Source organism: Labrus mixtus, chromosome 4, assembly GCF_963584025.1.
Source record: "Labrus mixtus chromosome 4, fLabMix1.1, whole genome shotgun sequence".
Classification (NCBI taxonomy): domain Eukaryota; kingdom Metazoa; phylum Chordata; class Actinopteri; order Labriformes; family Labridae; genus Labrus; species Labrus mixtus.
The window spans coordinates 31,386,771-31,409,020 of NC_083615.1; the positions used below are offsets into that span (position 1 = coordinate 31,386,771).

The following is a 22,250-nucleotide window of genomic DNA, read 5'->3' on the forward strand; positions in this document are numbered from 1 at the left end:
TACCAACTTTTGACTTTGAAAGCGCCAATACATGCGTACCATACCAATCTGAACAGAATGGGACCACTTGGTGGAAACGGGGTCAAACAGAAAAGTGATACATAGGCCTCAGTTCAACTTGTGTTTCATGCTATGAAGCAAATCTGAGCATTCAACATGCTTAATAATATGGTGAACATGTGAAACATTGTAACTGCTTAACCTCCACTAGTTGTACTGTATTGTTATTAAAAGTATGTCAGCATGCTTTGTTAGCATATAGCTCAAAGTAATAAAGTCTCCAAGTGCCATCTTCCAGAGTTGTTAGCACAGCTTTACAGAGTCTTGTCTCAGTAATCAAAATCAAAATAGTATTTGTACTAGGCTGGTATGTGGGGTCACTATTTTTGATTTTTGATTCTGATTCCACACTGTTCATGCAACCTCCATCCCCCACATAGATACCAATGTTTCCCTAAAAGCCGTTCCAGATTAATAAGAGTCAATACAATTTAGGCAAATATGGACACAGCTGTCAGTTAGTGTGCAAATACTGTATTTCATTGTGCCTGGGAAACCCTGCAGCTCCACACCTAGAACAATATAACTGAAGATTGCAAAAAAAAACAATGCAAAATGGGATAGTCGTTAAGAGGACTGAATTCTTCTTTCATGCATGTATTGTGAGAAATATGTGCCAGCCACCTAAAAATATCTTGGGTTCTCCATTATATAACTAAATCTCACATTCTTTGCCCTAATCTGGTACACCGGGTTGCACAAAAGCTGTACAGTAGCGTTGTTTGAAGAAGGTGAGTACTTCCAAGACAATCAGTGCTAGAGCCAGAGCGAGCAGGACAAGAGGTGCAAGATGTTCTGGTTTAAAGAGTAAAGCAGATTATGATGTGCTGACTGTTCACAGCTGAAGCACCAGGACCAGTCTTTTTAAACATCAAGTTCAGAAAGGTATGAAACAGTTTTATGAATGAATATATTGTCAACAAAATAGTTCAGCTGTGTATTCAGGCCTGTGTATTTATCCTGTTCTGTTTAAGGTTCACCATTAAACCGGGGGGTGGGGGTGGGGGTGGTGCAAATATTAAAGCTTTGTATGATTTTCACATACAGGCATGTTCCTATATTTTTGGGTCTTTTTTAAGTCTTTATTTTGAGATGAGAGAGTGGATTGAGTCTGAAATCGGGGAAAGTGAGAGCGGGGATTGACGTGCAGGAAAGGAGCCACAGATCGAATTCGAACCTGGGCTGCCCGCTTGGAGGACTGTGGCCTTCGTACATGGGGTGTGCACTAACCACTATACGCTACAGGCTCCCCATGTTTCCATATTTTGTTCATGCATATACTCTGAACCTACCCAGTGAGCACTGTTAGCAAAAGTAAAGATGATCGAGTCTCAACGTCTAAAACATAACTGCAGCCAGTTTTAAACCACTTAGAGACTTCTAAAAACTCATCATGTCTGAAAACAAAGTTTTCTATTTTAATTTAACTAACTTATTTGAAAGGAGGCCAGAAATTATATATTTACATGCATTTCTCCGAGACTTATTTAGCAGTGTTGGGTTAAATCGACACAAAGACATTATTTCAACATGTTTTTAAAGAAAAGCAGTCATACTGTGAATGCAGTTCTTATGTTCTGTCATCAACAAGGTCTTTTGACATAATAATCAAAGCAGTCTCTTTGAAAAAAAGATCACTGTGAGCACTCGTGTGAGAGCACTCACTCTTTCTAATCACTGAGGTTGGTGAGTGAATGAACTCAGGGCAGAGTCAGGTTTGTGTGGCTGATTGGTCTAGATTAAGACCAGGTGTGGGAAGCTAACACTCATGGGTTCTAGAGCTCGGTGCTAACTCAGTGGGTCCAAACCGCCTACTATACTAGTGCGTACCGATTTGGCCAATAATGAAGTATGCAAACAAACAGTATTCCAAAAATACTTGGATATCACTCAGATTAAGAAATACTGTTCAGTAGGCATCGCTTCTTGCCTTTATTAAACAGGACAGCTAAAGGGAGACTGGAAATGGCCATCTGGCGCCCAATGCAACCATTGTTCTTAGTGTCAGGTCAGGTGCTTGGAACCAATGCTATAGTTTCATTTCCAAAGGGTCCCATGAAGGGAGCTTGTGTAGTTTTTTGTATGCTTTATAATTCTTATAATTTTCCGTTTCCTACCAATCGCTTGCCATTTCAGTTATAACTTTGGCCAGTGGTACATTTTGGTGGCAACTGATGCACTGCTCAATAATACATTTTAACCCCTATATGTATATGAGATAGTTCTTGAAAGTTGCTATTAATATTTGATGAATCTTTTGAGATTGGTAAAATCTGACCCAAACATTGATCAATTTCTTTGTTGAAGAAACGTTCGATGTCAACCAGTTTTGAATGTCTTTTCAGTGCCCAAGGACTTCTTTTAAACATTTTTTCATGGGAGGAATGCTGGCTTGGTTAATGAATAAGGGGATTTTGACATTTTTTTGCAGATGACAGTACCCCCCTCACACACACACACACACACTCACATGAACCCCTCAAAAATCCTTTCTCATCTGACACCTCTGTTTCCCTCTAATTAAGTCATCAGCCTTAAGCCTCCAGGATACTCCTCTTTGTCATGCACATCAACATCATGCGTGTGTGTGTGTGTGTGTGTGTGTGTGTGTGTGTGTGTGTGTGTGTGTGTGTGTGTGTGTGTGTGTGTGTGTGTGTGTGTGTGTGTGTGTGGGCCGCGTGCACAGTGTGCGGTGTTATGTTTCCCTCTGAACGGAAGCTGTGCCACCAGTGCGTGACTTGTCAGTGACATCATCAAAGCGAGACCACTAATTGGTTCCCTCTGCTGCTTCTGCTCTGCATCCAGCAGTGTGTGCTTGTTCTTTGTGTGTGTGTGTGTGTGTGTGTGTGTGCATGCAGTTGAGTTTTACATTTCATCTGCCCTTGATTGATTGTTTAATACGTTTGATGAAGCTTGTAGAATTTAAATGAGAATAAGTAAACATTTTTTTCATTCTCAAAGACAGCTGGAGTCTCCATGTTTAAGTGGCATTAATGCACCACAAAAACTCTTCCTTTAAAACACATGCGCGCGCGCACACACACACACACACACACACACACACACACACACACACACACACACACACACACACACACAGTAGTATTGCCGTCTCCTCCCACATGGTTTCATATTTCCTGTTCCAGGCCTTAGATCAATGACCACACCTACTACCATGATCCTTTGCAGCACATGCATAGACCCTCTGTTTAAATGCTCTTTGTATGTGTCCCAGTGTTTCATGCTGCCATTGTGTCTTTGTGCTTCAGTGAATCTGTCTCTACATGCAGCTATGCTCACAAGGTACATGAAGAAAGAGCATTTGAGTGTTTCTGCCTGGCTGATAAAAAGTCATGTTTTTGGGTAGAAAACTGCAGACAGAGGCCAGGTTGGTGTGAAATCCAACATGTGTGTGTCAGCTCCATCTCTCTATTCTTAGTCCCTCTCTTCCCGTAACTGTCTACTGAGCTGCACTGAAGAATGCAACACCATTCACCAGAATTTCTACCTGTGAGGGAACTTCAGGACCTCACTCAGAGAGCTGTTTCCCCACATGCACTCGGGACCATTTTTTAGAAAATTCATGGACAGCCTTCCACCCTCCATCGTCCTGTTAGGGGGCGAGATTCAGGTTTGGTTCAGGTTTGGTTCAGGTCAAGTTTTATTTTTGGGCTTTTTGTGCCTTTATTGTAGAGAGAGGACAGTGGATAGATTCAGAGATCAAGGAGAGAGAGAGTGGGGAATGACATGCTGGAAAGGAGCCACAGGTGGGATTTGAACCTGGGCCGCCCACTTGGAGGAGCAAAGCACGCACTAACCACTGCGCCACCAGCATCCCGGCAAGATTCAGAGTTAATATTCAGGGCCTAAAATATGCTGTGGAAATCCAAGACGGCAGACAAAGCGACAGATACCAACACTATGATCACGTTTTTTAGTAAAGCTACGTGTTGTTGCACTTTTTTAAAGTAACTGGTGCGGAGTAAGAAATACTGCCAAGCAGAAACATTTATGAAGCTGCTTTTTTATGTGCACAACCATCATACCAGTCATGTGATATAAACGTCTTCAGCACCGCCAACTAGCTCGACCTCATGTCGTTTGCTCGCACACATGCAGCCCACCCTGAAAATTTGGGTACAATTTTAGAGGTTTTGTGCATTTGTGAAAACATATTTGCTATTAATGTTTGTCAGTATGTTTTGAGTTTTCAGTTATCGAGGTCATTAAGCAAAAAAATCTGCTTCACTAGTATTTATATGAGTAACGATGAATGAATGAATTACCATGTGAAATACAAAAGGGGAAGGCTTACACTTTGATTGTCTTTCATCTCATGATTTAATTTAATTTCCCCAACTTTACTGCCACTGTCGCCATTATCATTGTTTCCAGTGGAAGCAGGCAGACAGATAGACTAAACCCAACAACTATAGGTCCTCTTATAGAATAGATAATACACTATGGGTAACCGTTGCTTATTTGCCAGTGTAACTTTGTTCAATCATTATAAGAATGGTCTAAACGGGACTAATCAGCTTGAATCAAATAGAAAAAACAATGTGATTGTTCCCAGTTTTTATTTTTTTTTATTTTGTTTTTTCATAATTAAGGTGATATATGATCCTTTGTAATAGTCTCTCCTTTCTTCTCCTTTTCTGTTTTTTGTAACTTGATCTGCAGGCCTGTTTGTTGATTTGCATGATATTTCCATGTCTGTGCAAGCCATAGGAACAAACAGTGGGTTTTGGCTGTCTGATGTGCACAAAGAGGACTTTGCATAGCAATGATGCACATTATATATCTGCAGGCGGTTAGAGGCTAAGGCAGGGGCCAGGGCCAGTTCAATACAGTGAACCATTGAATGTTTGCTTTTCAGAAAGAAAAAAAAACATTTGACCTGACAAAAGATTTAGTTTTGTTCATCATCACATAAAAGAACTGAAAACTGAAAGGTGAGCCGTGGTGCCTCAGTGGAATTAGTTTGCCTTCAGTGAGTCCAGTCTGAAGGAAAAGCTTTTTAATGTCTGAAGAGAAATCAAAGATGATTTTTCTACCTGAAGAGGTGATCCTCGAGAATTATGCGTGACCTTCAAATCCTATTTGAAAAGGGAGGTAATGAGCTGTTTATTGAAAGAAGGAGAATTTCAGGATAGCTACAGGCTAAAATGTTTTTATATTGTTCAGTGTTTCCCCTAGGTTTACAGCTTTGGGGGGGTGGGGGACGGACACGTGCCAACACACCGACACAAACACTTGAAGGAATCTTGGTGTTCATGTGTTACTTTTAATGACAGCTGTCCTTTTCTATCGGAAAGGTATCCTTAAATGTCCTTAAACTTCTTTCCCTGATTTCCGACTCTATCCACTATCCTATCCCTACAATAAAGGCACAAAAAGCACAAAAATAAATCTTTTTTTTTACTTGACACCTTTAAGGGGGGCGAAGGGCGTTGGGGGGGGCAGGCCGCCCCCCTAATATAATGGTAGGGGAGACACTGTTGTTATATTATTGTTATATTTGTTATAACTCTATTATATATTTTTTAATTGTTTATTTTATTTAAGTTCTTATTAGTTTTGTTCGAGTCCTTTGCTAATTGTTTTGCACCAAAACACCAAATCAAATTCCTCATAAATGTAAATGTACTTGGCAATGAAAAACAATTCTGATTACGATATAAAGTCGTGGAAGGCCAGCAGCTTGTGATAAATGCGTGTGGTCACCTTTCTCTCACACCTGGCTCCTCCTCCTCCTTAGGAACACAAAGCCTTTACAACAACAGCACATATGCCCTTGATGCTCCGGCTGGCTGTCTCCAATCGTCATGTGATGTTTGTGTGACTCCCATGCTGTTTCTCAGCCTTTATAATAACAGGGTGGGAAAGCAGAAGAATGAGAGAGAGTGATCATGCATATGGAGAGTACCGTGCTATTATACTGCCGTTGGTTTGGCAGGTGGTGTGTGTGTGTGTGGTTGTGCGTGTGTGTGTGTGTGTGTGTGTGTGTGTGTGTGTGTGTGTGTGTGTGTGTTTCAGACAATTGGTCAGTAGACGTTGTATTCAGAGTGGGATGAAGAACAGAAGGCCAGTAACGTGCTTTATCTCCACCTGCTGCTGTCACACCTGACACACACACACACACACACACACACACACACACACACACACACACACACACACACACACACACACACACACACACACGCACACACACACACACACATGCACACACACACAAATAAACAAAATGATTACAGCTTTATTTTCTCTCTCTCTCTCTCTCTCTTTCCTACCTTTCTCTCTTTTGCTTTTCATTTGTCTGTTTCTCTCGTATCACTCTGTTTGTCGCTCACTTTGTAACTTCTCTCTTTGCTTTCCTCAGCTTTGTAAAAGGGTCTGGGATATTCTTACTTTTTTTGGTTACAAAGAAAAAAAGTTTACTTTTTAATTTTCTGTAATATTTTTTGTAAATCTTTGCGTCACGCTGCTATTTCTGATTTAATTTTTATAAAAACATTTCTTAAAGGTTCCGTGCAAGCTCTAAGACCATTGATAAAAGTGCTATACAATGCACATGCAGGTGTGCCAGGGCAGGGAAAAGAACCCACACAAAAGAACATATGAAGGCAGAGAAGAAGAGTAAAAGCTCATATATACATAGAAATATTACATCAGGAGAGACGAGTAAATGATTGAAGATATTTATTTTAAATGAATGATTGTCAGAGAATCTTTGGTGCTTGAACTCTACAGGGAGACAGGGTGGTTGAAGATGTCTGCCCTGAGCGGCAGCCAGATCTACCCGCCCGGGCAAATGTAGCTTCGGTCTATGACAATTTTGTCCGCTGCTTGCACTTAATGGTGTTTAATTATGGAGCGTAATAATTCATAACTCTTTCATGTGAACACAAGTGGAGAGAGATTGGAGGTGTGTCTCTGGAGGAGAGAGGAGGCTTCAGAATAGTGGAAGTGTCGCCAAAGAGCAGTACCTGAAAGGGATACTTCACCCGTTGAAACATGAATCTGTATTGACATTGGGTCATATACAGTATGTAGTAGAAATGTGAAATACATTTTGAAGTTGGTGCCTTCTTGGCCGAGAAAAGGCAGAAAGTGTCTTTTTGGCTCATGTGGATGAAAGACACCCACTGATCTGTGATTGGTCTGTAGCTTCAGTGGTCGAAAATATGAGGAACTTCCGTTGTAGTTTCACCCTGCTAACCACAACAGCTTCCGATGACGCAAAATGGCGATTTTTGCGTCACTGGAAGCTCCTTTTCAGACTCAGAAATACAAAGATTTCCCATCTCAGGGGAAAATGAGGGCGGGATGCACGACCATTCAAAAATACTACCAGGTTTCTAATGATACAAAGATTAATGCAAATGGGTGAAGTATCCCTTTAAAGGTCCCATATTATGCTTTTTCTGGTTTTATATGCTCTTTAGTGTGTTTTCCAAGTGTCCTGTGCATGTTTAGTCACATCTATGTGCAAAAATTCAAAGTCCGCGGAAACACGGCTTCTCCTACGTCCTCCTGTTAGCTGCAGCATTAGCTGCATGTAACGCTCGGTTCTAGCCCCCCTCAATAAAAATGTGTCAGTCCGACGTCATTGTCAGTGTGAGATCACTGATCTAAGCCCATTGGCTCGTTGTGGCAAGCCCAGCAGCTCATGTTGCACGCCCGTTAACTTCTGTAGCACGCCCACGATATGCCGCAGCCTGCGGTAGCACAGTAGTGCTAAGGTGCTAATGTTTATGCTCCCCTCGGACGGAGCCAGTGGCTGCATTCCTAATATGGTAAAAGAGGCGGGACATTTCCGAGAACCGTGCTGAGCAACTGACCAATAACGACAGAGCGGATCGGCAGACCAATCAGAGCAGACTTGGCCCACGTGGGGTCTAACAGTGGGGGCTCAGCAGAGTGTAGCTGACGGACTCAGAGCGGAGAGGGAGCAAGGAGGAGCAGTACATGAAAACAGACACTTTTTTCAGACTTAGCTATTGTGAACGTACAAAAGTAGGTACATAGATTAAATATACGAACCCCAAAAGGGCAGAATATGGGCTATTTAACTTTCATGCTGGTGCTCAAAGTGGACATCTACTGGATCAAAAGGTCGCACATTCTTCCTTTAATCATAACCTGCTAAAAACTTACAGTAATTCAAGTTACTGATGTGTTTTTGCCTCTTGACATTCAGCCTTCTGTATATCTCTTGTGCTGTTGAACTTCTTTAAGTAGATATCATAAAAAGGGCTTACGATTGAGACTAGATTCTCCCTCACTCTCTTTTTCTTAATCTTTTTTTCACTTTCCAGACCTTTCCTTTTTATTCAACCATATCTTCTATCCAACCAAATGACAAAAAGACCTCTGTACAGGAGTCATGTTCACTGGAGTTATGAACTCTTTGTTGCTGGCTGTGAAAGGGCGGCTGTGTCAGTGTGCTGTGGAGAGAGAGAGAGAGTGAATCAGGAATGATTCATGTGATATGAACTTCAGTGTCATGCTGTCCTGGCAGCTATCCTCATGTATTTTTCCTTTTTCTTTTTTTGAAGTGAAATTAACTACTTGTTCAAAACATTGAACTTTCTTATCTGTGACAGGCCAACGTGCTGATGACAAGTGAACATGTTGAATTTGATAATATACAAAGAAGTGAGAAGTCACAAAAGTTAAAGAAAGAAAGTAAAAGAAAGAACAAAGCAGAAATAAAGAGTGAGTTGTTTATGAGTGGCTGCTGACTCAGAAACACACACACACACACACACACACACACACACACACACACACACACACACACACACACACACACACACAGAGTCTGAATGTCAAACGCAACCTCCCAGACGCTCTGATAGTCATTGATGTAACATTCTTCTAGATAATAACATAATTACTGCACTAAATCAGCTGGTGCCTCCAGCCTAGACAGTTCACACACACACACACACACACACACACACACACACACAAACAGTGAAGGAGAAGTGAAGTAAAAAGATTTATAATGTCCAAATATTACGGAAAAAAGGGAGAAAGAAAATTAGGAATAACAAGGCTTGACTCTGAGTTGTCAATTTGAAATCTTTCATACCTGTGTCTGTGTGTGTGTTTGTGTGTGTGTGTGTGTGTGTGTGTGTGTGTGTGTGTGTGTGTGTGTGTGTGTGTGTGTGTGTGTGTGTGTGTGTGTTTATTTGAATTTGTTTACATGGGTCTTTGTGTGTGTGTGCCTTCATGTGTGGGAGAAACAAAGTGCCACACTTCACGAGACTAAGAACACAGATACCCATTGTGTTCGCACACCATGTGGGGGTACTTTTTTTGTGTGTCTGTGTGTGTCAGAGAGTGTTCGCAGTGGGCAGTTGTGCTGACTAAATGGTTGGCATGAAGCTGAATGAGAGGCACAATGCCAGCAGACCCCTCTACATCTGCGTCACACACTGTCTGCCAACACTCTCTGACACACACACGGACACACACACGGACACACACACACAGACGACCAGTGTGTAGGAAGCACTTACAGTAGCTCTGAGAGATTGAGATCACAGAGACTTAACACTGTAGCTGAAGACGGGCTGTATCAGCGTGTGTTCAGGTCTGTGCTCAGCGGTGGAGCTGAAGAAACAACATCAAGGAGACTACTATGACCAAACAGTTTGTAATTCACACAGATGCAAACATTCACCTGATGACTGTAAAAATGACACACAGTGACTCACAATGCTGCAGCAGCTGGTTGCTGATGTCATAAAAAAACTTTGCCACTGCCGAAGCTCATCGTTCTTTTAAGAAACAAGAAAATCTGTCTTGCATGTGGAACTTAATCCATCGGCTTTGACTCATATTATGACGTAATAAGGATGTCTGAGTTTTCAATGCTACGATATTTTTCAATAATTTTCTATGCTTTACATAGTAAAGTAACATTTGGGTGCAGAAATGTTGCTGACATGAATCAAGTTCAATAAACAGATTTGTTTTCATTTTTATTATTGCCTTGAAACAGTAGATACAGTAAATGATCATGAAGTTTTCAAAATCATATCACTATTGACAAAAGCACACAAGGTTCTTTCACATGTGAAGGATCATTGATATGTTGTCAGGTCCCAGTAAAGGCATTAGAGAGGAAGACCTGAAGCAAATAACCAAACAGTCCATGTTCATGATGCATGATTTAAACACTTTGGAAAATACATTTTGCAGAGGTTTTATGACTATAAGCAATAAGAACATATACGGTAGAATGTAAATTCAATCGCACAAAAAATGCACACACAACTTTTTTTTTATCAAACACTCTTTTTATTCACAACATTTAAATGTTTTTGTTTATATAATATTTCATGAAAAGCTATATAGTAGAGTTGTGACATTTCTAAAATATTACTGTGTTTAGAAATTGTTACAAACTAATCTAAAAAATAAATGAAGTGGTATCCAATCAGAGGACATGACGTTTGTAGCCGAGGCAGAAAATTCAGTAAAGCAACACAGACACATCTCTCTGTGATCAAAAGTTTGCTACTTCTTTCTTAAACTTGCTCTCAGTTTGAATTTTCACTTCATTTCACTCCGTTTCCTTTTCTTATTCAAAGTGTGAGAGCACTCCTCTGTCTGTACGTGAGTGTGTGTGTGTGTGTGTGTGTGTGTGTGTGTGTGTGTGTGTGTAAGTAAATGGATGTGGGGGTTGACATGGCTCTCTCTCAGAGGAAGTCTGTGGTTAGGCCGTTTCTACATATTTTCCCCTCTAACACACACAGACACACACACACACACTCACAGACGAACACATGAAACACACAAATACACACACATTTTGCATGTCAGGCCAAATTAAGCTTCTTTAAAAGCACCATACATCCCCGCAGATGTGGAAGCCATCTCTCTCTTTTTAACACACACATGCACACACACACACACACACACACACACACACACACACACACACATACACAAAGAGAGAGAGAGAGAGAGAGAGAGATTGAATTGAAAATAAACACAAGAACCCACAGTCTCTTGGAGTGCAGTTTCCCCTGAAACCCCGGTGCACTCTGGGTAGTTGTGGTAAGAGAGGTCCCTGTGAGAGGCTGACCAAAAATAGCCTGAGTGAAAACTGCAGGAACGTGGAGCTCGCCGAGTGTCTCACAGAAAATCCAGTCTACTGGGTGTTTGGGTGTGTACTGAGGAGGGAGGGTTCCATTCAGCTAATTTATTCCTAAACGCTTGTTTACTCTGATCAAAATACCACCTTAAAGCTGTATACCCTGAGAAAAAGAGACTGTCTGTCTGCTTTCTCTTCCTCATGGAAATCAGTGTCATGGGAAAGAGGAAGCCAGAGAGACCAAATAGAAGCAGTATATTAGATTTGAGTTTATCTACTCAACATTTACTGTGTCATGCTTGTTCAAGTTCTTAATCACACTTTAGGCTGATAGGAAAGTTCTAAGTGATGGTAATGTATCTCTAAAAAAAATGTAATCATTATAACGTCTAAAGAGACTCGTGTTAGTTGTTTCAGGATGTAGTACACCTGAAAAAAAAATGTATCTTCATCTACTAACTCAGGAAGATTTCAGGAGCTGTTTGCCTTTTTTTATTTTCACAAACATTTCAGGAGTGCATCTTTGAAAACAGTGCAAAGTTTGCAGGCTGTAAAACAAAAACAAGCTGAAAGATGCTCAGATGTTCAATCAATCAATCTTTATTTCTATAGCACATTTAAAACAACCTTGATTGACCAAAGTGCTTTACAAAAACACACAATGTAAAAACAACAAATAAAATAACATATAGAATGAAACACAATAAAACACAATAAATAAGAGCATGAATAAAAATCTCAATATGTCAAGCTCAGATTGTATTAAAAGCCAGAGCAAAGAGGTGAGTTTTAAGCAAAGATTTGAAGTTTTCGATGGACTGAGCAGTTCTTATATTAACAGATGTTGGACTGAGGGAAACTGTAGAGTCTCTGAGAGTTTGTCAATATGGTTGACTCCTGTCACATTCAGTAGGGTAATCAATTCATGCTATTAAAATGTTGAATCTACCTGCTTTAAAATGCATCATGTAAAAATGCTTGATCAGTGTGGAATAACCATTGGGTATATATTAGACTCTGAAGGCACAGACATGAGGGTATAGGTGAAGTTTGTTTGGAAATCATTTTAGGGATATTTTGTTTGTTTTTGTGAACATATCTGTCACTTAAAAACTCTGTTATGTTGTGAGGTGTGACTTCATCATACGTCAATCCCGAGAACATTTATTATATTTTTATATTTCCAAATGTTGGGGAACAGTTAAGTTCAGCCTTCAGCAGCTTGGATTGACCTACAGCAGCTCATGCAGCCTGCTTAAATCTAAACGTCCAGAGATAGTCCTGTGATCCTAAACATGTACACCTTCCCTCGCCTTGTGAAAACACACACAGACACGCACATGTACACTCACACTCACATATTTGGCACTACATTGCTGCCCTTCTGGCACTGAGCCATAGACATGTAATATAAGCAGAGTGTATGAATGTGTGTCTGACGCTGCAGACTCTTAGTGAGCTGCACAGTGTGAGGGGTTAATCAAGTAAGAAAACAAGAACTCTTAGCCCCCCCCGCCTCCCTTCCCTGCTCCTTCTCCCCCATCCTGGAGCGAAAAACAAAATAAACTCAGTCAGTCAAGGACTACAGATTGTGAAGTGTGGGTTTGTTGTCTGTTAATATAAGGCTCAACTGAAGACACATGTAGAGTGAAGGAACATTTATTTATAAAAAGTATATATCATAAAAAAGGGGCTGACAGCGCTTAAATGATAATCACTAGAATAAAGGCCACACACTCATATTTTAGCTGCATGTTTGAATACAGCCATTGAACAAGGCACAGACCCTCGGCACAGACCAATGTCCATAAAAAATAACACAGACACCACACCAATCTGAAAATCATTTAAGGCATAAAATGTTTACTTTGGATGACTTTGTCTGCACCTAGTCCAATAGAAATCATTACTTTACCATGACAGCAGTAGCAAACACACACACACACACACACACACACACACACACACACACACACACACACACACACACACACACACATACACACACACACACACACACACTAACATAAGGATACACAAAATATCCTTGCACACTCTAATCTTGACGCACTAAACTCAACTGATTGTACACATGAAGGTTTTCAAAAAATGTTCAAAACTTCAACAATTTTTTGGATGCCATGTTTGAAATTATACAATCTCTGTTATATTCGATCAAAAGTATGGAAAAGTACGGAAGCTTTAATAAAGAAAAACAGATCTTCAGTCATAAAGTTGACCCGGAGATGTGAGTGAGAGAGAGAGAGAGAGAGCGAGAGAGAGAGAGAGAGAGCAGCGTTGGGTCATTCAAATTCACAGGTTGGCAAATACAAACATTTCCTTAAAGTGACGTCTACTAGCTCTTACACACTGCTATCTGAAGGTGAGATATTTACACCCCTGTTACACCAAGGTGTAACCATGGATACAGAATGGTGGGGTGAAGTCCCTACGCCCCTGATCTGCCCTCTGAGGTAATGACCGAGGCAAAATGGAGGGAAGTCAGTGGTGAAGTGTAACATTGGAGCCGCCAGGGTGGAACAGCACCGCGCGTGTGTGTGTGTGGTGTGTGTGTGTGTGTGTGTGTGTGTGTGTGTGTGTGTGTGTGTGTGTGTGTGTGTGTGTGTGTGTGTGTGTGTGTGTGTGTGTGTGTGTGTGTGTGTGTGTGTGTGTGCGCTTCACATACTGGGACACCAATGTGCTGTCGTAGATTCAATGTGACCAAGACTTAATGATGGCAGAACTTTTCTGTAAAGGGTTATAAGTCAGTAATATCTCCTTCAAACAAGCGGAAAGTAGACGAGGTGATGCTTTCTAAATTGCACAAATTATCAACCAAAAAGTTGACAGTGTTTCTGTGCAATGTGAGACAGTGAGCAGGAGGTGCCTTGTCATTTTTGGTAATTAAAACAAAACATTTCTTAGTATTTGGTGGTATTTAATTGGTATTTCTGTTTTTGTTGCCGTGGTTTCAAAACAGATATCAAAATACTGCTCCTTTTTTTAGTATCGTATCTAAGTTTAAAATTCTGGTAGCATGACAACCCTAGCACACATGCATGCGAGTGTAAATGTTTGTCGATGTGAGCATGTGATTTACTATTCGAGCTGAGAGGTTTTGATGTACTTGGTGGTTTTGTTTTATTTCACAGCATTAAAAAACTGGACAGAGGACGACGCCTCCGTCTCCCAAACACAGAGCTTGTTATTGTTCTTGAGAAAACAGCTGATCGTTTCTGATTTAAGAACCGCCATTTTAAATGTAACTGTGGGTCAAATTAATCTGCTGCTCCTTCCTGAGACGTATGTTCTACTCTTTACCAAAGTCATGAGAAGGAGAATTAATCTGATTTGGTTCTGGAGAAGAAGAGTTAGATTTTGAAAGAATTGTTTTTTAATCATGATGACTTTTCAGCGTAGCCCCCTGATAAATTGGGTCAACAACTTTGACAGAGAGTACATCAGAGGGGCTTAAAACGCTCAACAGAAAATTATGCAAAGTTTCAAATTTGTTGCTATACTGAAAATATGCAACAGAGCTGCAGTGATGTTGTTAAAATGAAAATACAAAACTGCTGCTGACACTTCTCCCTCTCTCTCCCTCTCTCTCTCTCTCTGTCTCTCTCTCTCTCTCTCTCTCTGTCTCTCTCTCCCTCTCCCTCTCCCTCTCCCTCTCCCTCTCTCTCTCTCTCTCTCTGTCTCTCTCTCTCTCCCTCTCTCTCTCTCTCTCTCTCTGTCTCTCTCTCTCTCCCTCTCTCTCTCTCTCTCTCTCTCTCTCTCTCTCTCCCTCTCCCTCTCCCTCTCTCTCTCTCTCTCTCTGTCTCTCTCCCTCTCCCTCTCCCCCTCTCTCTCTCTCTCTCTCTGTCTCTCTCTCTCTCCCTCTCTCTCTCCCTCTCTCTCTCTCTCTCTCTCTGTGTCTCTCTCTCTCTCCCTCTCTCCCTCTCTCTCTCTCTCTGTCTCTCTCTCTCTCTCTCTCTCTCTCCGGCTCTCTCTCCCTCTCTCTCTCCCTCTCTCTCTCTCTCTCTCTCTCTCTCTCTGTCTCTCTTCTCTCTCTCTCCCTCTTTGCAGGTCCATTTAAAGGCCCCTATGATCCTGAACGGGGTGTGTGTGATCTGGAGGGGCTGGATCGACCTTCAGAGGCTGGATGGGATGGGATTCCTGGAGTATGATGATGAGAGGGCGCAGGTAATGCAACAAGTACTGACTACACTGCAGGCTGGCTCCAGAGGGAGCTGCACAAGGTCTGATAAATCGCCTTAAGTGATGTCGCCTGAGTCAGTCGCAGTGAAAGCCTAACAAATCTGAAACTGAAAAAAAAAAGCTCTGGGGAGTTAGGTAAGAGAGAAGGGAGTGCTGCAGGCCACTTTGTTTAGCCGACTTCATCTCATTTGATGTTAGTGATATAAACCCTACGAGCATGACTGTAGGCAGGTGCAAGACTTTGACAAGGAAGCAGAGTGTGTGGAATGAAAAAGACGATCTGGCTCGTCTGCATGAAAAAACTTTTTTAGTTTTGCAAACTATCCATCCAAAGCACTGCAGCACTTAAAATGGATGCAAACTCAAATATCTACTCTGCAATGTTTACAATTTCTGCACATGGATTTCCTCTTCATAAAAGTCTAAAGTCTGTCAATGTGTGTGTGTGTGTGTGTGTGTGTGTGTGTGTGTGTGTGTGTGTGTGTGTGTGTGTGTGTGTGTGTGTGTGTGTGTGTGTGTGTGTGTTTGTGTGCAGCAAGAAGACGCGTTGGCTCAGGCCGCGTTTGAAGAGGCTCGACGCAGAACCAGAGACTTTGAAGACAGAGACCGGTCACACAGGGAGGATTTGGAGGTGAGAGGGTCCTGTTTTGGTTTTTTGTTCATTGAAATCTGATTCTGCTCTGCCACCTCTAAGTGGACAAATCAGCTCCGACTTTAAACCTGTCTTTAGCCTTGCTAAGCTAGCCTCATAGTTGTTTTACACTTGACCACAGCCATCATCCTTTGTTAGGTGTTGTCATAGATGCAACAATCTGAACTTTTTCAGCCTCTCTTAACAGATCACCGTGAGCAAGTGAAAATACACGTTTGTGGGCTGGCTCTGCAACGCTATATAGATGTAACCAACTGAAAAGTTGCAGATAGTCATTGCAGATTAACATTGTTTAGAGCTAGAAATGTCTGACTTAATAAAGAGAAAACTCAACAGATGATTTATCATTGACCATGTGTGGCACATTACAAGAATTGTCTCTAAATTCAAAGACAGTCTGGGCTCATATTTTCTGCAGGTTTTTCTTTGCTTACTTGGCATGGCTTAGGGTTGTGTGATGTGTGGTTGTGTGCTTTTATTATTATTGTAAATTCAATGAGTATTTATGCATTTTCAATTGTAGGTTTAGTGCATGATCAGTTTGAAGGTAATTCTAATCTGATTTTTGATTTGATATTATGGAAGTATTGAATGACTGATTCAGTTGTGTCAAATGTCCCTAAAAGCCTCAGAAGGGAAAGGTGTGTATTTATTTGTTGCAGAAGATCACGGAAAAGAGAAATGGCATTTGATTTTTCAAAACTACATGAAAAAAAAAATATTGTCATGAAAAATATTTCCTTAAGTTGCATTTAGTTTGATGAATTGTAACTGTGAAGAAATTAGTATGTCGTATGTATGCCAACTCAGACGCACAAATTTATTGTCCCACATGTATTTAATCGCATGAGAACAACTCACTTTCCCAGCCAGGCTTTAGGGAGATCATTGACGCCCGACCAATGAACCCCAAATTGTTTATTTTTTAGGACCCTGTGGTTTCTAAAATCTGGGACTGATGACACAGACAGACAGCCAGCAGAAAAGAACAGGGTCTGTGTCCTTCATTTCTCATCATCTATCACACTGTCATGCACTAAACCCCCCTGTGTGTGCCCGTGTGTGTGTGTGAGGCTGTTTGTGTGCATTTTGTGTGTTCTTTTGTTATTTCATTATTTCCTCTGTGTGTGTTTATGTCAAAAAGAAGCTGTTTGTGTGTGTTGTATCGGTGTATAGATGTGTGTTTGTGTGTGTTATCAGTGTATAGATGTGTGTTTGTGTGTGTTGTATCGGTGTATAGATGTGTGTTTGTGTGTGTTATCAGTGTATAGATGTGTGTTTGTGTGTTGTATCAGTGTATAGATGTGTGTTTGTGTGTGTTGTATCGGTGTATAGATGTGTGTTTGTGTGTGTTATCAGTGCATAGATGTGTGTTTGTGTGTGTTATCAGTGTATAGATGTGTGTTTGTGTGTGTTGTATCAGTGTATAGATGTGTGTTTGTGTGTGTTGTATCAGTGTATAGATGTGTGTTTGTGTGTGTTGTATCAGTGTATAGATGTGTGTTTGTGTGTGTTGTATCGGTGTATAGATGTGTGTTTGTGTGTGTTATCAGTGTATAGATGTGTGTTTGTGTGTGTTATCAGTGTATAGATGTGTGTTTGTGTGTGTTATCAGTGTATAGATGTGTGTTTGTGTGTGTTATCAGTGTATAGATGTGTGTTTGTGTGTGTTGTATCAGTGTATAGATGTGTGTTTGTGTGTGTTGTATCAGTGTATAGATGTGTGTTTGTGTGTTATCAGTGTATAGATGTGTGTTTGTGTGTGTTATCAGTGTATAGATGTGTGTTTGTGTGTGTTGTATCAGTGTATAGATGTGTGTTTGTGTGTTATCAGTGTATAGATGTGTGTTTGTGTGTGTTGTATCAGTGTATAGATGTGTGTTTGTGTGTGTTGTATCAGTGTATAGATGTGTGTTTGTGTGTGTTGTATCAGTGTATAGATGTGTGTTTGTGTGTGTTGTATCGGTGTATAGATGTGTGTTTGTGTGTGTTATCAGTGTATAGATGTGTGTTTGTGTGTGTTATCAGTGTATAGATGTGTGTTTGTGTGTGTTGTATCAGTGTATAGATGTGTGTTTGTGTGTTATCAGTGTATAGATGTGTGTTTGTGTGTGTGTTGTATCAGTGTATAGATGTGTGTTTGTGTGTGTGTTGTATCAGTGTATAGATGTGTGTTTGTGTGTTATCAGTGTATAGATGTGTGTTTGTGTGTGTTGTATCAGTGTATAGATGTGTGTTTGTGTGTGTTATCAGTGTATAGATGTGTGTTTGTGTGTGTTGTATCAGTGTATAGATGTGTGTTTGTGTGTGTGTTATCAGTGTATAGATGTGTGTTTGTGTGTGTTATCAGTGTATAGATGTGTGTTTGTGTGTTGTATCAGTGTATAGATGTGTGTTTGTGTGTGTGTTGTATCGGTGTATAGATGTGTGTTTGTGTGTTGTATCAGTGTATAGATGTGTGTTTGTGTGTGTGTTGTATCAGTGTATAGATGTGTGTTTGTGTGTTATCAGTGTATAGATGTGTGTTTGTGTGTTATCAGTGTATAGATGTGTGTTTGTGTGTGTGTTGTATCAGTGTATAGATGTGTGTTTGTGTGTTGTATCGGTGTATAGATGTGTGTTTGTGTGTGTGTTATCAGTGTATAGATGTGTGTTTGTGTGTGTTATCAGTGTATAGATGTGTGTTTGTGTGTGTTATCAGTGTATAGATGTGTGTTTGTGTGTGTTATCAGTGTATAGATGTGTGTTTGTGTGTTGTATCAGTGTATAGATGTGTGTTTGTGTGTGTTATCAGTGTATAGATGTGTGTTTGTGTGTGTTGTATCAGTGTATAGATGTGTGTTTGTGTGTGTTATCAGTGTATAGATGTGTGTTTGTGTGTTATCAGTGTATAGATGTGTGTTTGTGTGTGTTGTATCGGTGTATAGATGTGTGTTTGTGTGTTATCAGTGTATAGATGTGTGTTTGTGTGTGTTGTATCAGTGTATAGATGTGTGTTTGTGTGTGTGTTATCAGTGTATAGATGTGTGTTTGTGTGTGTTGTATCAGTGTATAGATGTGTGTTTGTGTGTGTTATCAGTGTATAGATGTGTGTTTGTGTGTGTGTTGTATCAGTGTATAGATGTGTGTTTGTGTGTGTTGTATCAGTGTATAGATGTGTGTTTGTGTGTGTTGTATCAGTGTATAGATGTGTGTTTGTGTGTGTTATCAGTGTATAGATGTGTGTTTGTGTGTGTGTTGTATCAGTGTATAGATGTGTGTTTGTGTGTGTTATCAGTGTATAGATGTGTGTTTGTGTGTGTTGTATCAGTGTATAGATGTGTGTTTGTGTGTTATCAGTGTATAGATGTGTGTTTGTGTGTGTTTTATCAGTGTATAGATGTGTGTTTGTGTGTGTTGTATCAGTGTATAGATGTGTGTTTGTGTGTGTTGTATCAGTGTATAGATGTGTGTTTGTGTGTGTGTTATCAGTGTATAGATGTGTGTTGTGTGTGTTATCAGTGTATAGATGTGTGTTTGTGTGTGTTGTATCAGTGTATAGATGTGTGTTTGTGTGTGTTATCAGTGTATAGATGTGTGTTTGTGTGTGTGTATCAGTGTATAGATGTGTGTTTGTGTGTGTTTTATCAGTGTATAGATGTGTGTTTGTGTGTGTTGTATCAGTGTATAGATGTGTGTTTGTGTGTGTTGTATCAGTGTATAGATGTGTGTTTGTGTGTTATCAGTGTATAGATGTGTGTTTGTGTGTGTTGTATCAGTGTATAGATGTGTGTTTGTGTGTGTTATCAGTGTATAGATGTGTGTTTGTGTGTGTTGTATCAGTGTATAGATGTGTGTTTGTGTGTGTGTTATCAGTGTATAGATGTGTGTTTGTGTGTGTGTTATCAGTGTATAGATGTGTGTTTGTGTGTGTTATCAGTGTATAGATGTGTGTTTGTGTGTGTGTGTATCAGTGTATAGATGTGTGTTTGTGTGTGTTGTATCAGTGTATATAGATGTGTGTTTGTGTGTGTTATCAGTGTATAGATGTGTGTTTGTGTGTTATCAGTGTATAGATGTGTGTTTGTGTGTGTTATCAGTGTATAGATGTGTGTTTGTGTGTGTTATCAGTGTATAGATGTGTGTTTGTGTGTTGTATCAGTGTATAGATGTGTGTTTGTGTGTGTTATCAGTGTATAGATGTGTGTTTGTGTGTGTGTTGTATCAGTGTATAGATGTGTGTTTGTGTGTGTTGTATCAGTGTATAGATGTGTGTTTGTGTGTTATCAGTGTATAGATGTGTGTTTGTGTGTGTTATCAGTGTATAGATGTGTGTTTGTGTGTGTTATCAGTGTATAGATGTGTGTTTGTGTGTGTTGTATCAGTGTATAGATGTGTGTTTGTGTGTGTTGTTATCAGTGTATAGATGTGTGTTTGTGTGTGTGTTATCAGTGTATAGATGTGTGTTTGTGTGTGTTGTATCAGTGTATAGATGTGTGTTTGTGTGTGTTATCAGTGTATAGATGTGTGTTTGTGTGTGTGTGTATCAGTGTATAGATGTGTGTTTGTGTGTGTTGTATCAGTGTATAGATGTGTGTTTGTGTGTGTTATCAGTGTATAGATGTGTGTTTGTGTGTGTTATCAGTGTATAGATGTGTGTTTGTGTGTGTTTTATCAGTGTATAGATGTGTGTTTGTGTGTGTTGTATCAGTGTATAGATGTGTGTTTGTGTGTGTTGTATCAGTGTATAGATGTGTGTTTGTGTGTGTGTTATCAGTGTATAGATGTGTGTTTGTGTGTGTTGTATCAGTGTATAGATGTGTGTTTGTGTGTGTTATCAGTGTATAGATGTGTGTTTGTGTGTGTTGTATCAGTGTATAGATGTGTGTTTGTGTGTGTTATCAGTGTATAGATGTGTGTTTGTGTGTGTTGTATCAGTGTATAGATGTGTGTTTGTGTGTGTTATCAGTGTATAGATGTGTGTTTGTGTGTGTGTTATCAGTGTATAGATGTGTGTTTGTGTGTGTTGTATCAGTGTATAGATGTGTGTTTGTGTGTGTGTGTATCAGTGTATAGATGTGTGTTTGTGTGTGTTATCAGTGTATAGATGTGTGTTTGTGTGTGTGTTATCAGTGTATAGATGTGTGTTTGTGTGGTTGTATCAGTGTATAGATGTGTGTTTGTGTGTTATCAGTGTATAGATGTGTGTTTGTGTGTGTTGTATCAGTGTATAGATGTGTGTTTGTGTGTGTTATCAGTGTATAGATGTGTGTTTGTGTGTGTTGTATCAGTGTATAGATGTGTGTTTGTGTGTGTGTTATCAGTGTATAGATGTGTGTTTGTGTGTGTGTTATCAGTGTATAGATGTGTGTTTGTGTGTGTTATCAGTGTATAGATGTGTGTTTGTGTGTGTGTTGTATCAGTGTATAGATGTGTGTTTGTGTGTGTTGTATCAGTGTATAGATGTGTGTTTGTGTGTGTTGTATCAGTGTATAGATGTGTGTTTGTGTGTGTATCAGTGTATAGATGTGTGTTTGTGTGTGTTGTATCAGTGTATAGATGTGTGTTTGTGTGTGTTGTATCAGTGTATAGATGTGTGTTTGTGTGTGTTGTATCAGTGTATAGATGTGTGTTGTGTGTGTTATCAGTGTATAGATGTGTGTTTGTGTGTGTTGTATCAGTGTATAGATGTGTGTTTGTGTGTGTTGTATCAGTGTATAGATGTGTGTTTGTGTGTGTTGTATCAGTGTATAGATGTGTGTTTGTGTGTTATCAGTGTATAGATGTGTGTTTGTGTGTGTTGTATCAGTGTATAGATGTGTGTTTGTGTGTGTTATCAGTGTATAGATGTGTGTTTGTGTGTGTTATCAGTGTATAGATGTGTGTTTGTGTGTGTTGTATCAGTGTATAGATGTGTGTTTGTGTGTGTTATCAGTGTATAGATGTGTGTTTGTGTGTGTTATCAGTGTATAGATGTGTGTTTGTGTGTGTGTTGTATCAGTGTATAGATGTGTGTTTGTGTGTGTTATCAGTGTATAGATGTGTGTTTGTGTGTGTGTTGTATCAGTGTATAGATGTGTGTTTGTGTGTGTTATCAGTGTATAGATGTGTGTTTGTGTGTGTTATCAGTGTATAGATGTGTGTTTGTGTGTGTTGTATCAGTGTATAGATGTGTGTTTGTGTGTGTTGTATCAGTGTATAGATGTGTGTTTGTGTGTGTTATCAGTGTATAGATGTGTGTTT

At 40.0% G+C, this 22,250-nt stretch overlaps 1 protein-coding gene across 4 annotated transcripts in view; it reads left to right on the plus strand.

Moving 5' to 3' along the window:
• The window catches only part of cbfb (core-binding factor subunit beta), a 49,564-nt gene that overhangs the window by 15,914 nt on the left and 11,400 nt on the right, over positions 1–22,250 (plus strand). For 2 of the 4 annotated variants that reach the window (XM_061036905.1, XM_061036906.1), the window contains exons 4-6: positions 15,245–15,361; positions 15,912–16,007; positions 16,958–17,021. In XM_061036905.1, coding sequence (XP_060892888.1) covers positions 15,245–15,361; positions 15,912–16,007; positions 16,958–16,987 — 243 coding nt within the window. In that variant the 3' untranslated portion in view covers positions 16,988–17,021. The remainder of the gene's footprint in view (positions 1–15,244; positions 15,362–15,911; positions 16,008–16,957; positions 17,022–22,250) is intronic. The other 2 variants (XM_061036903.1, XM_061036904.1) reach the window with 1 other exon arrangement.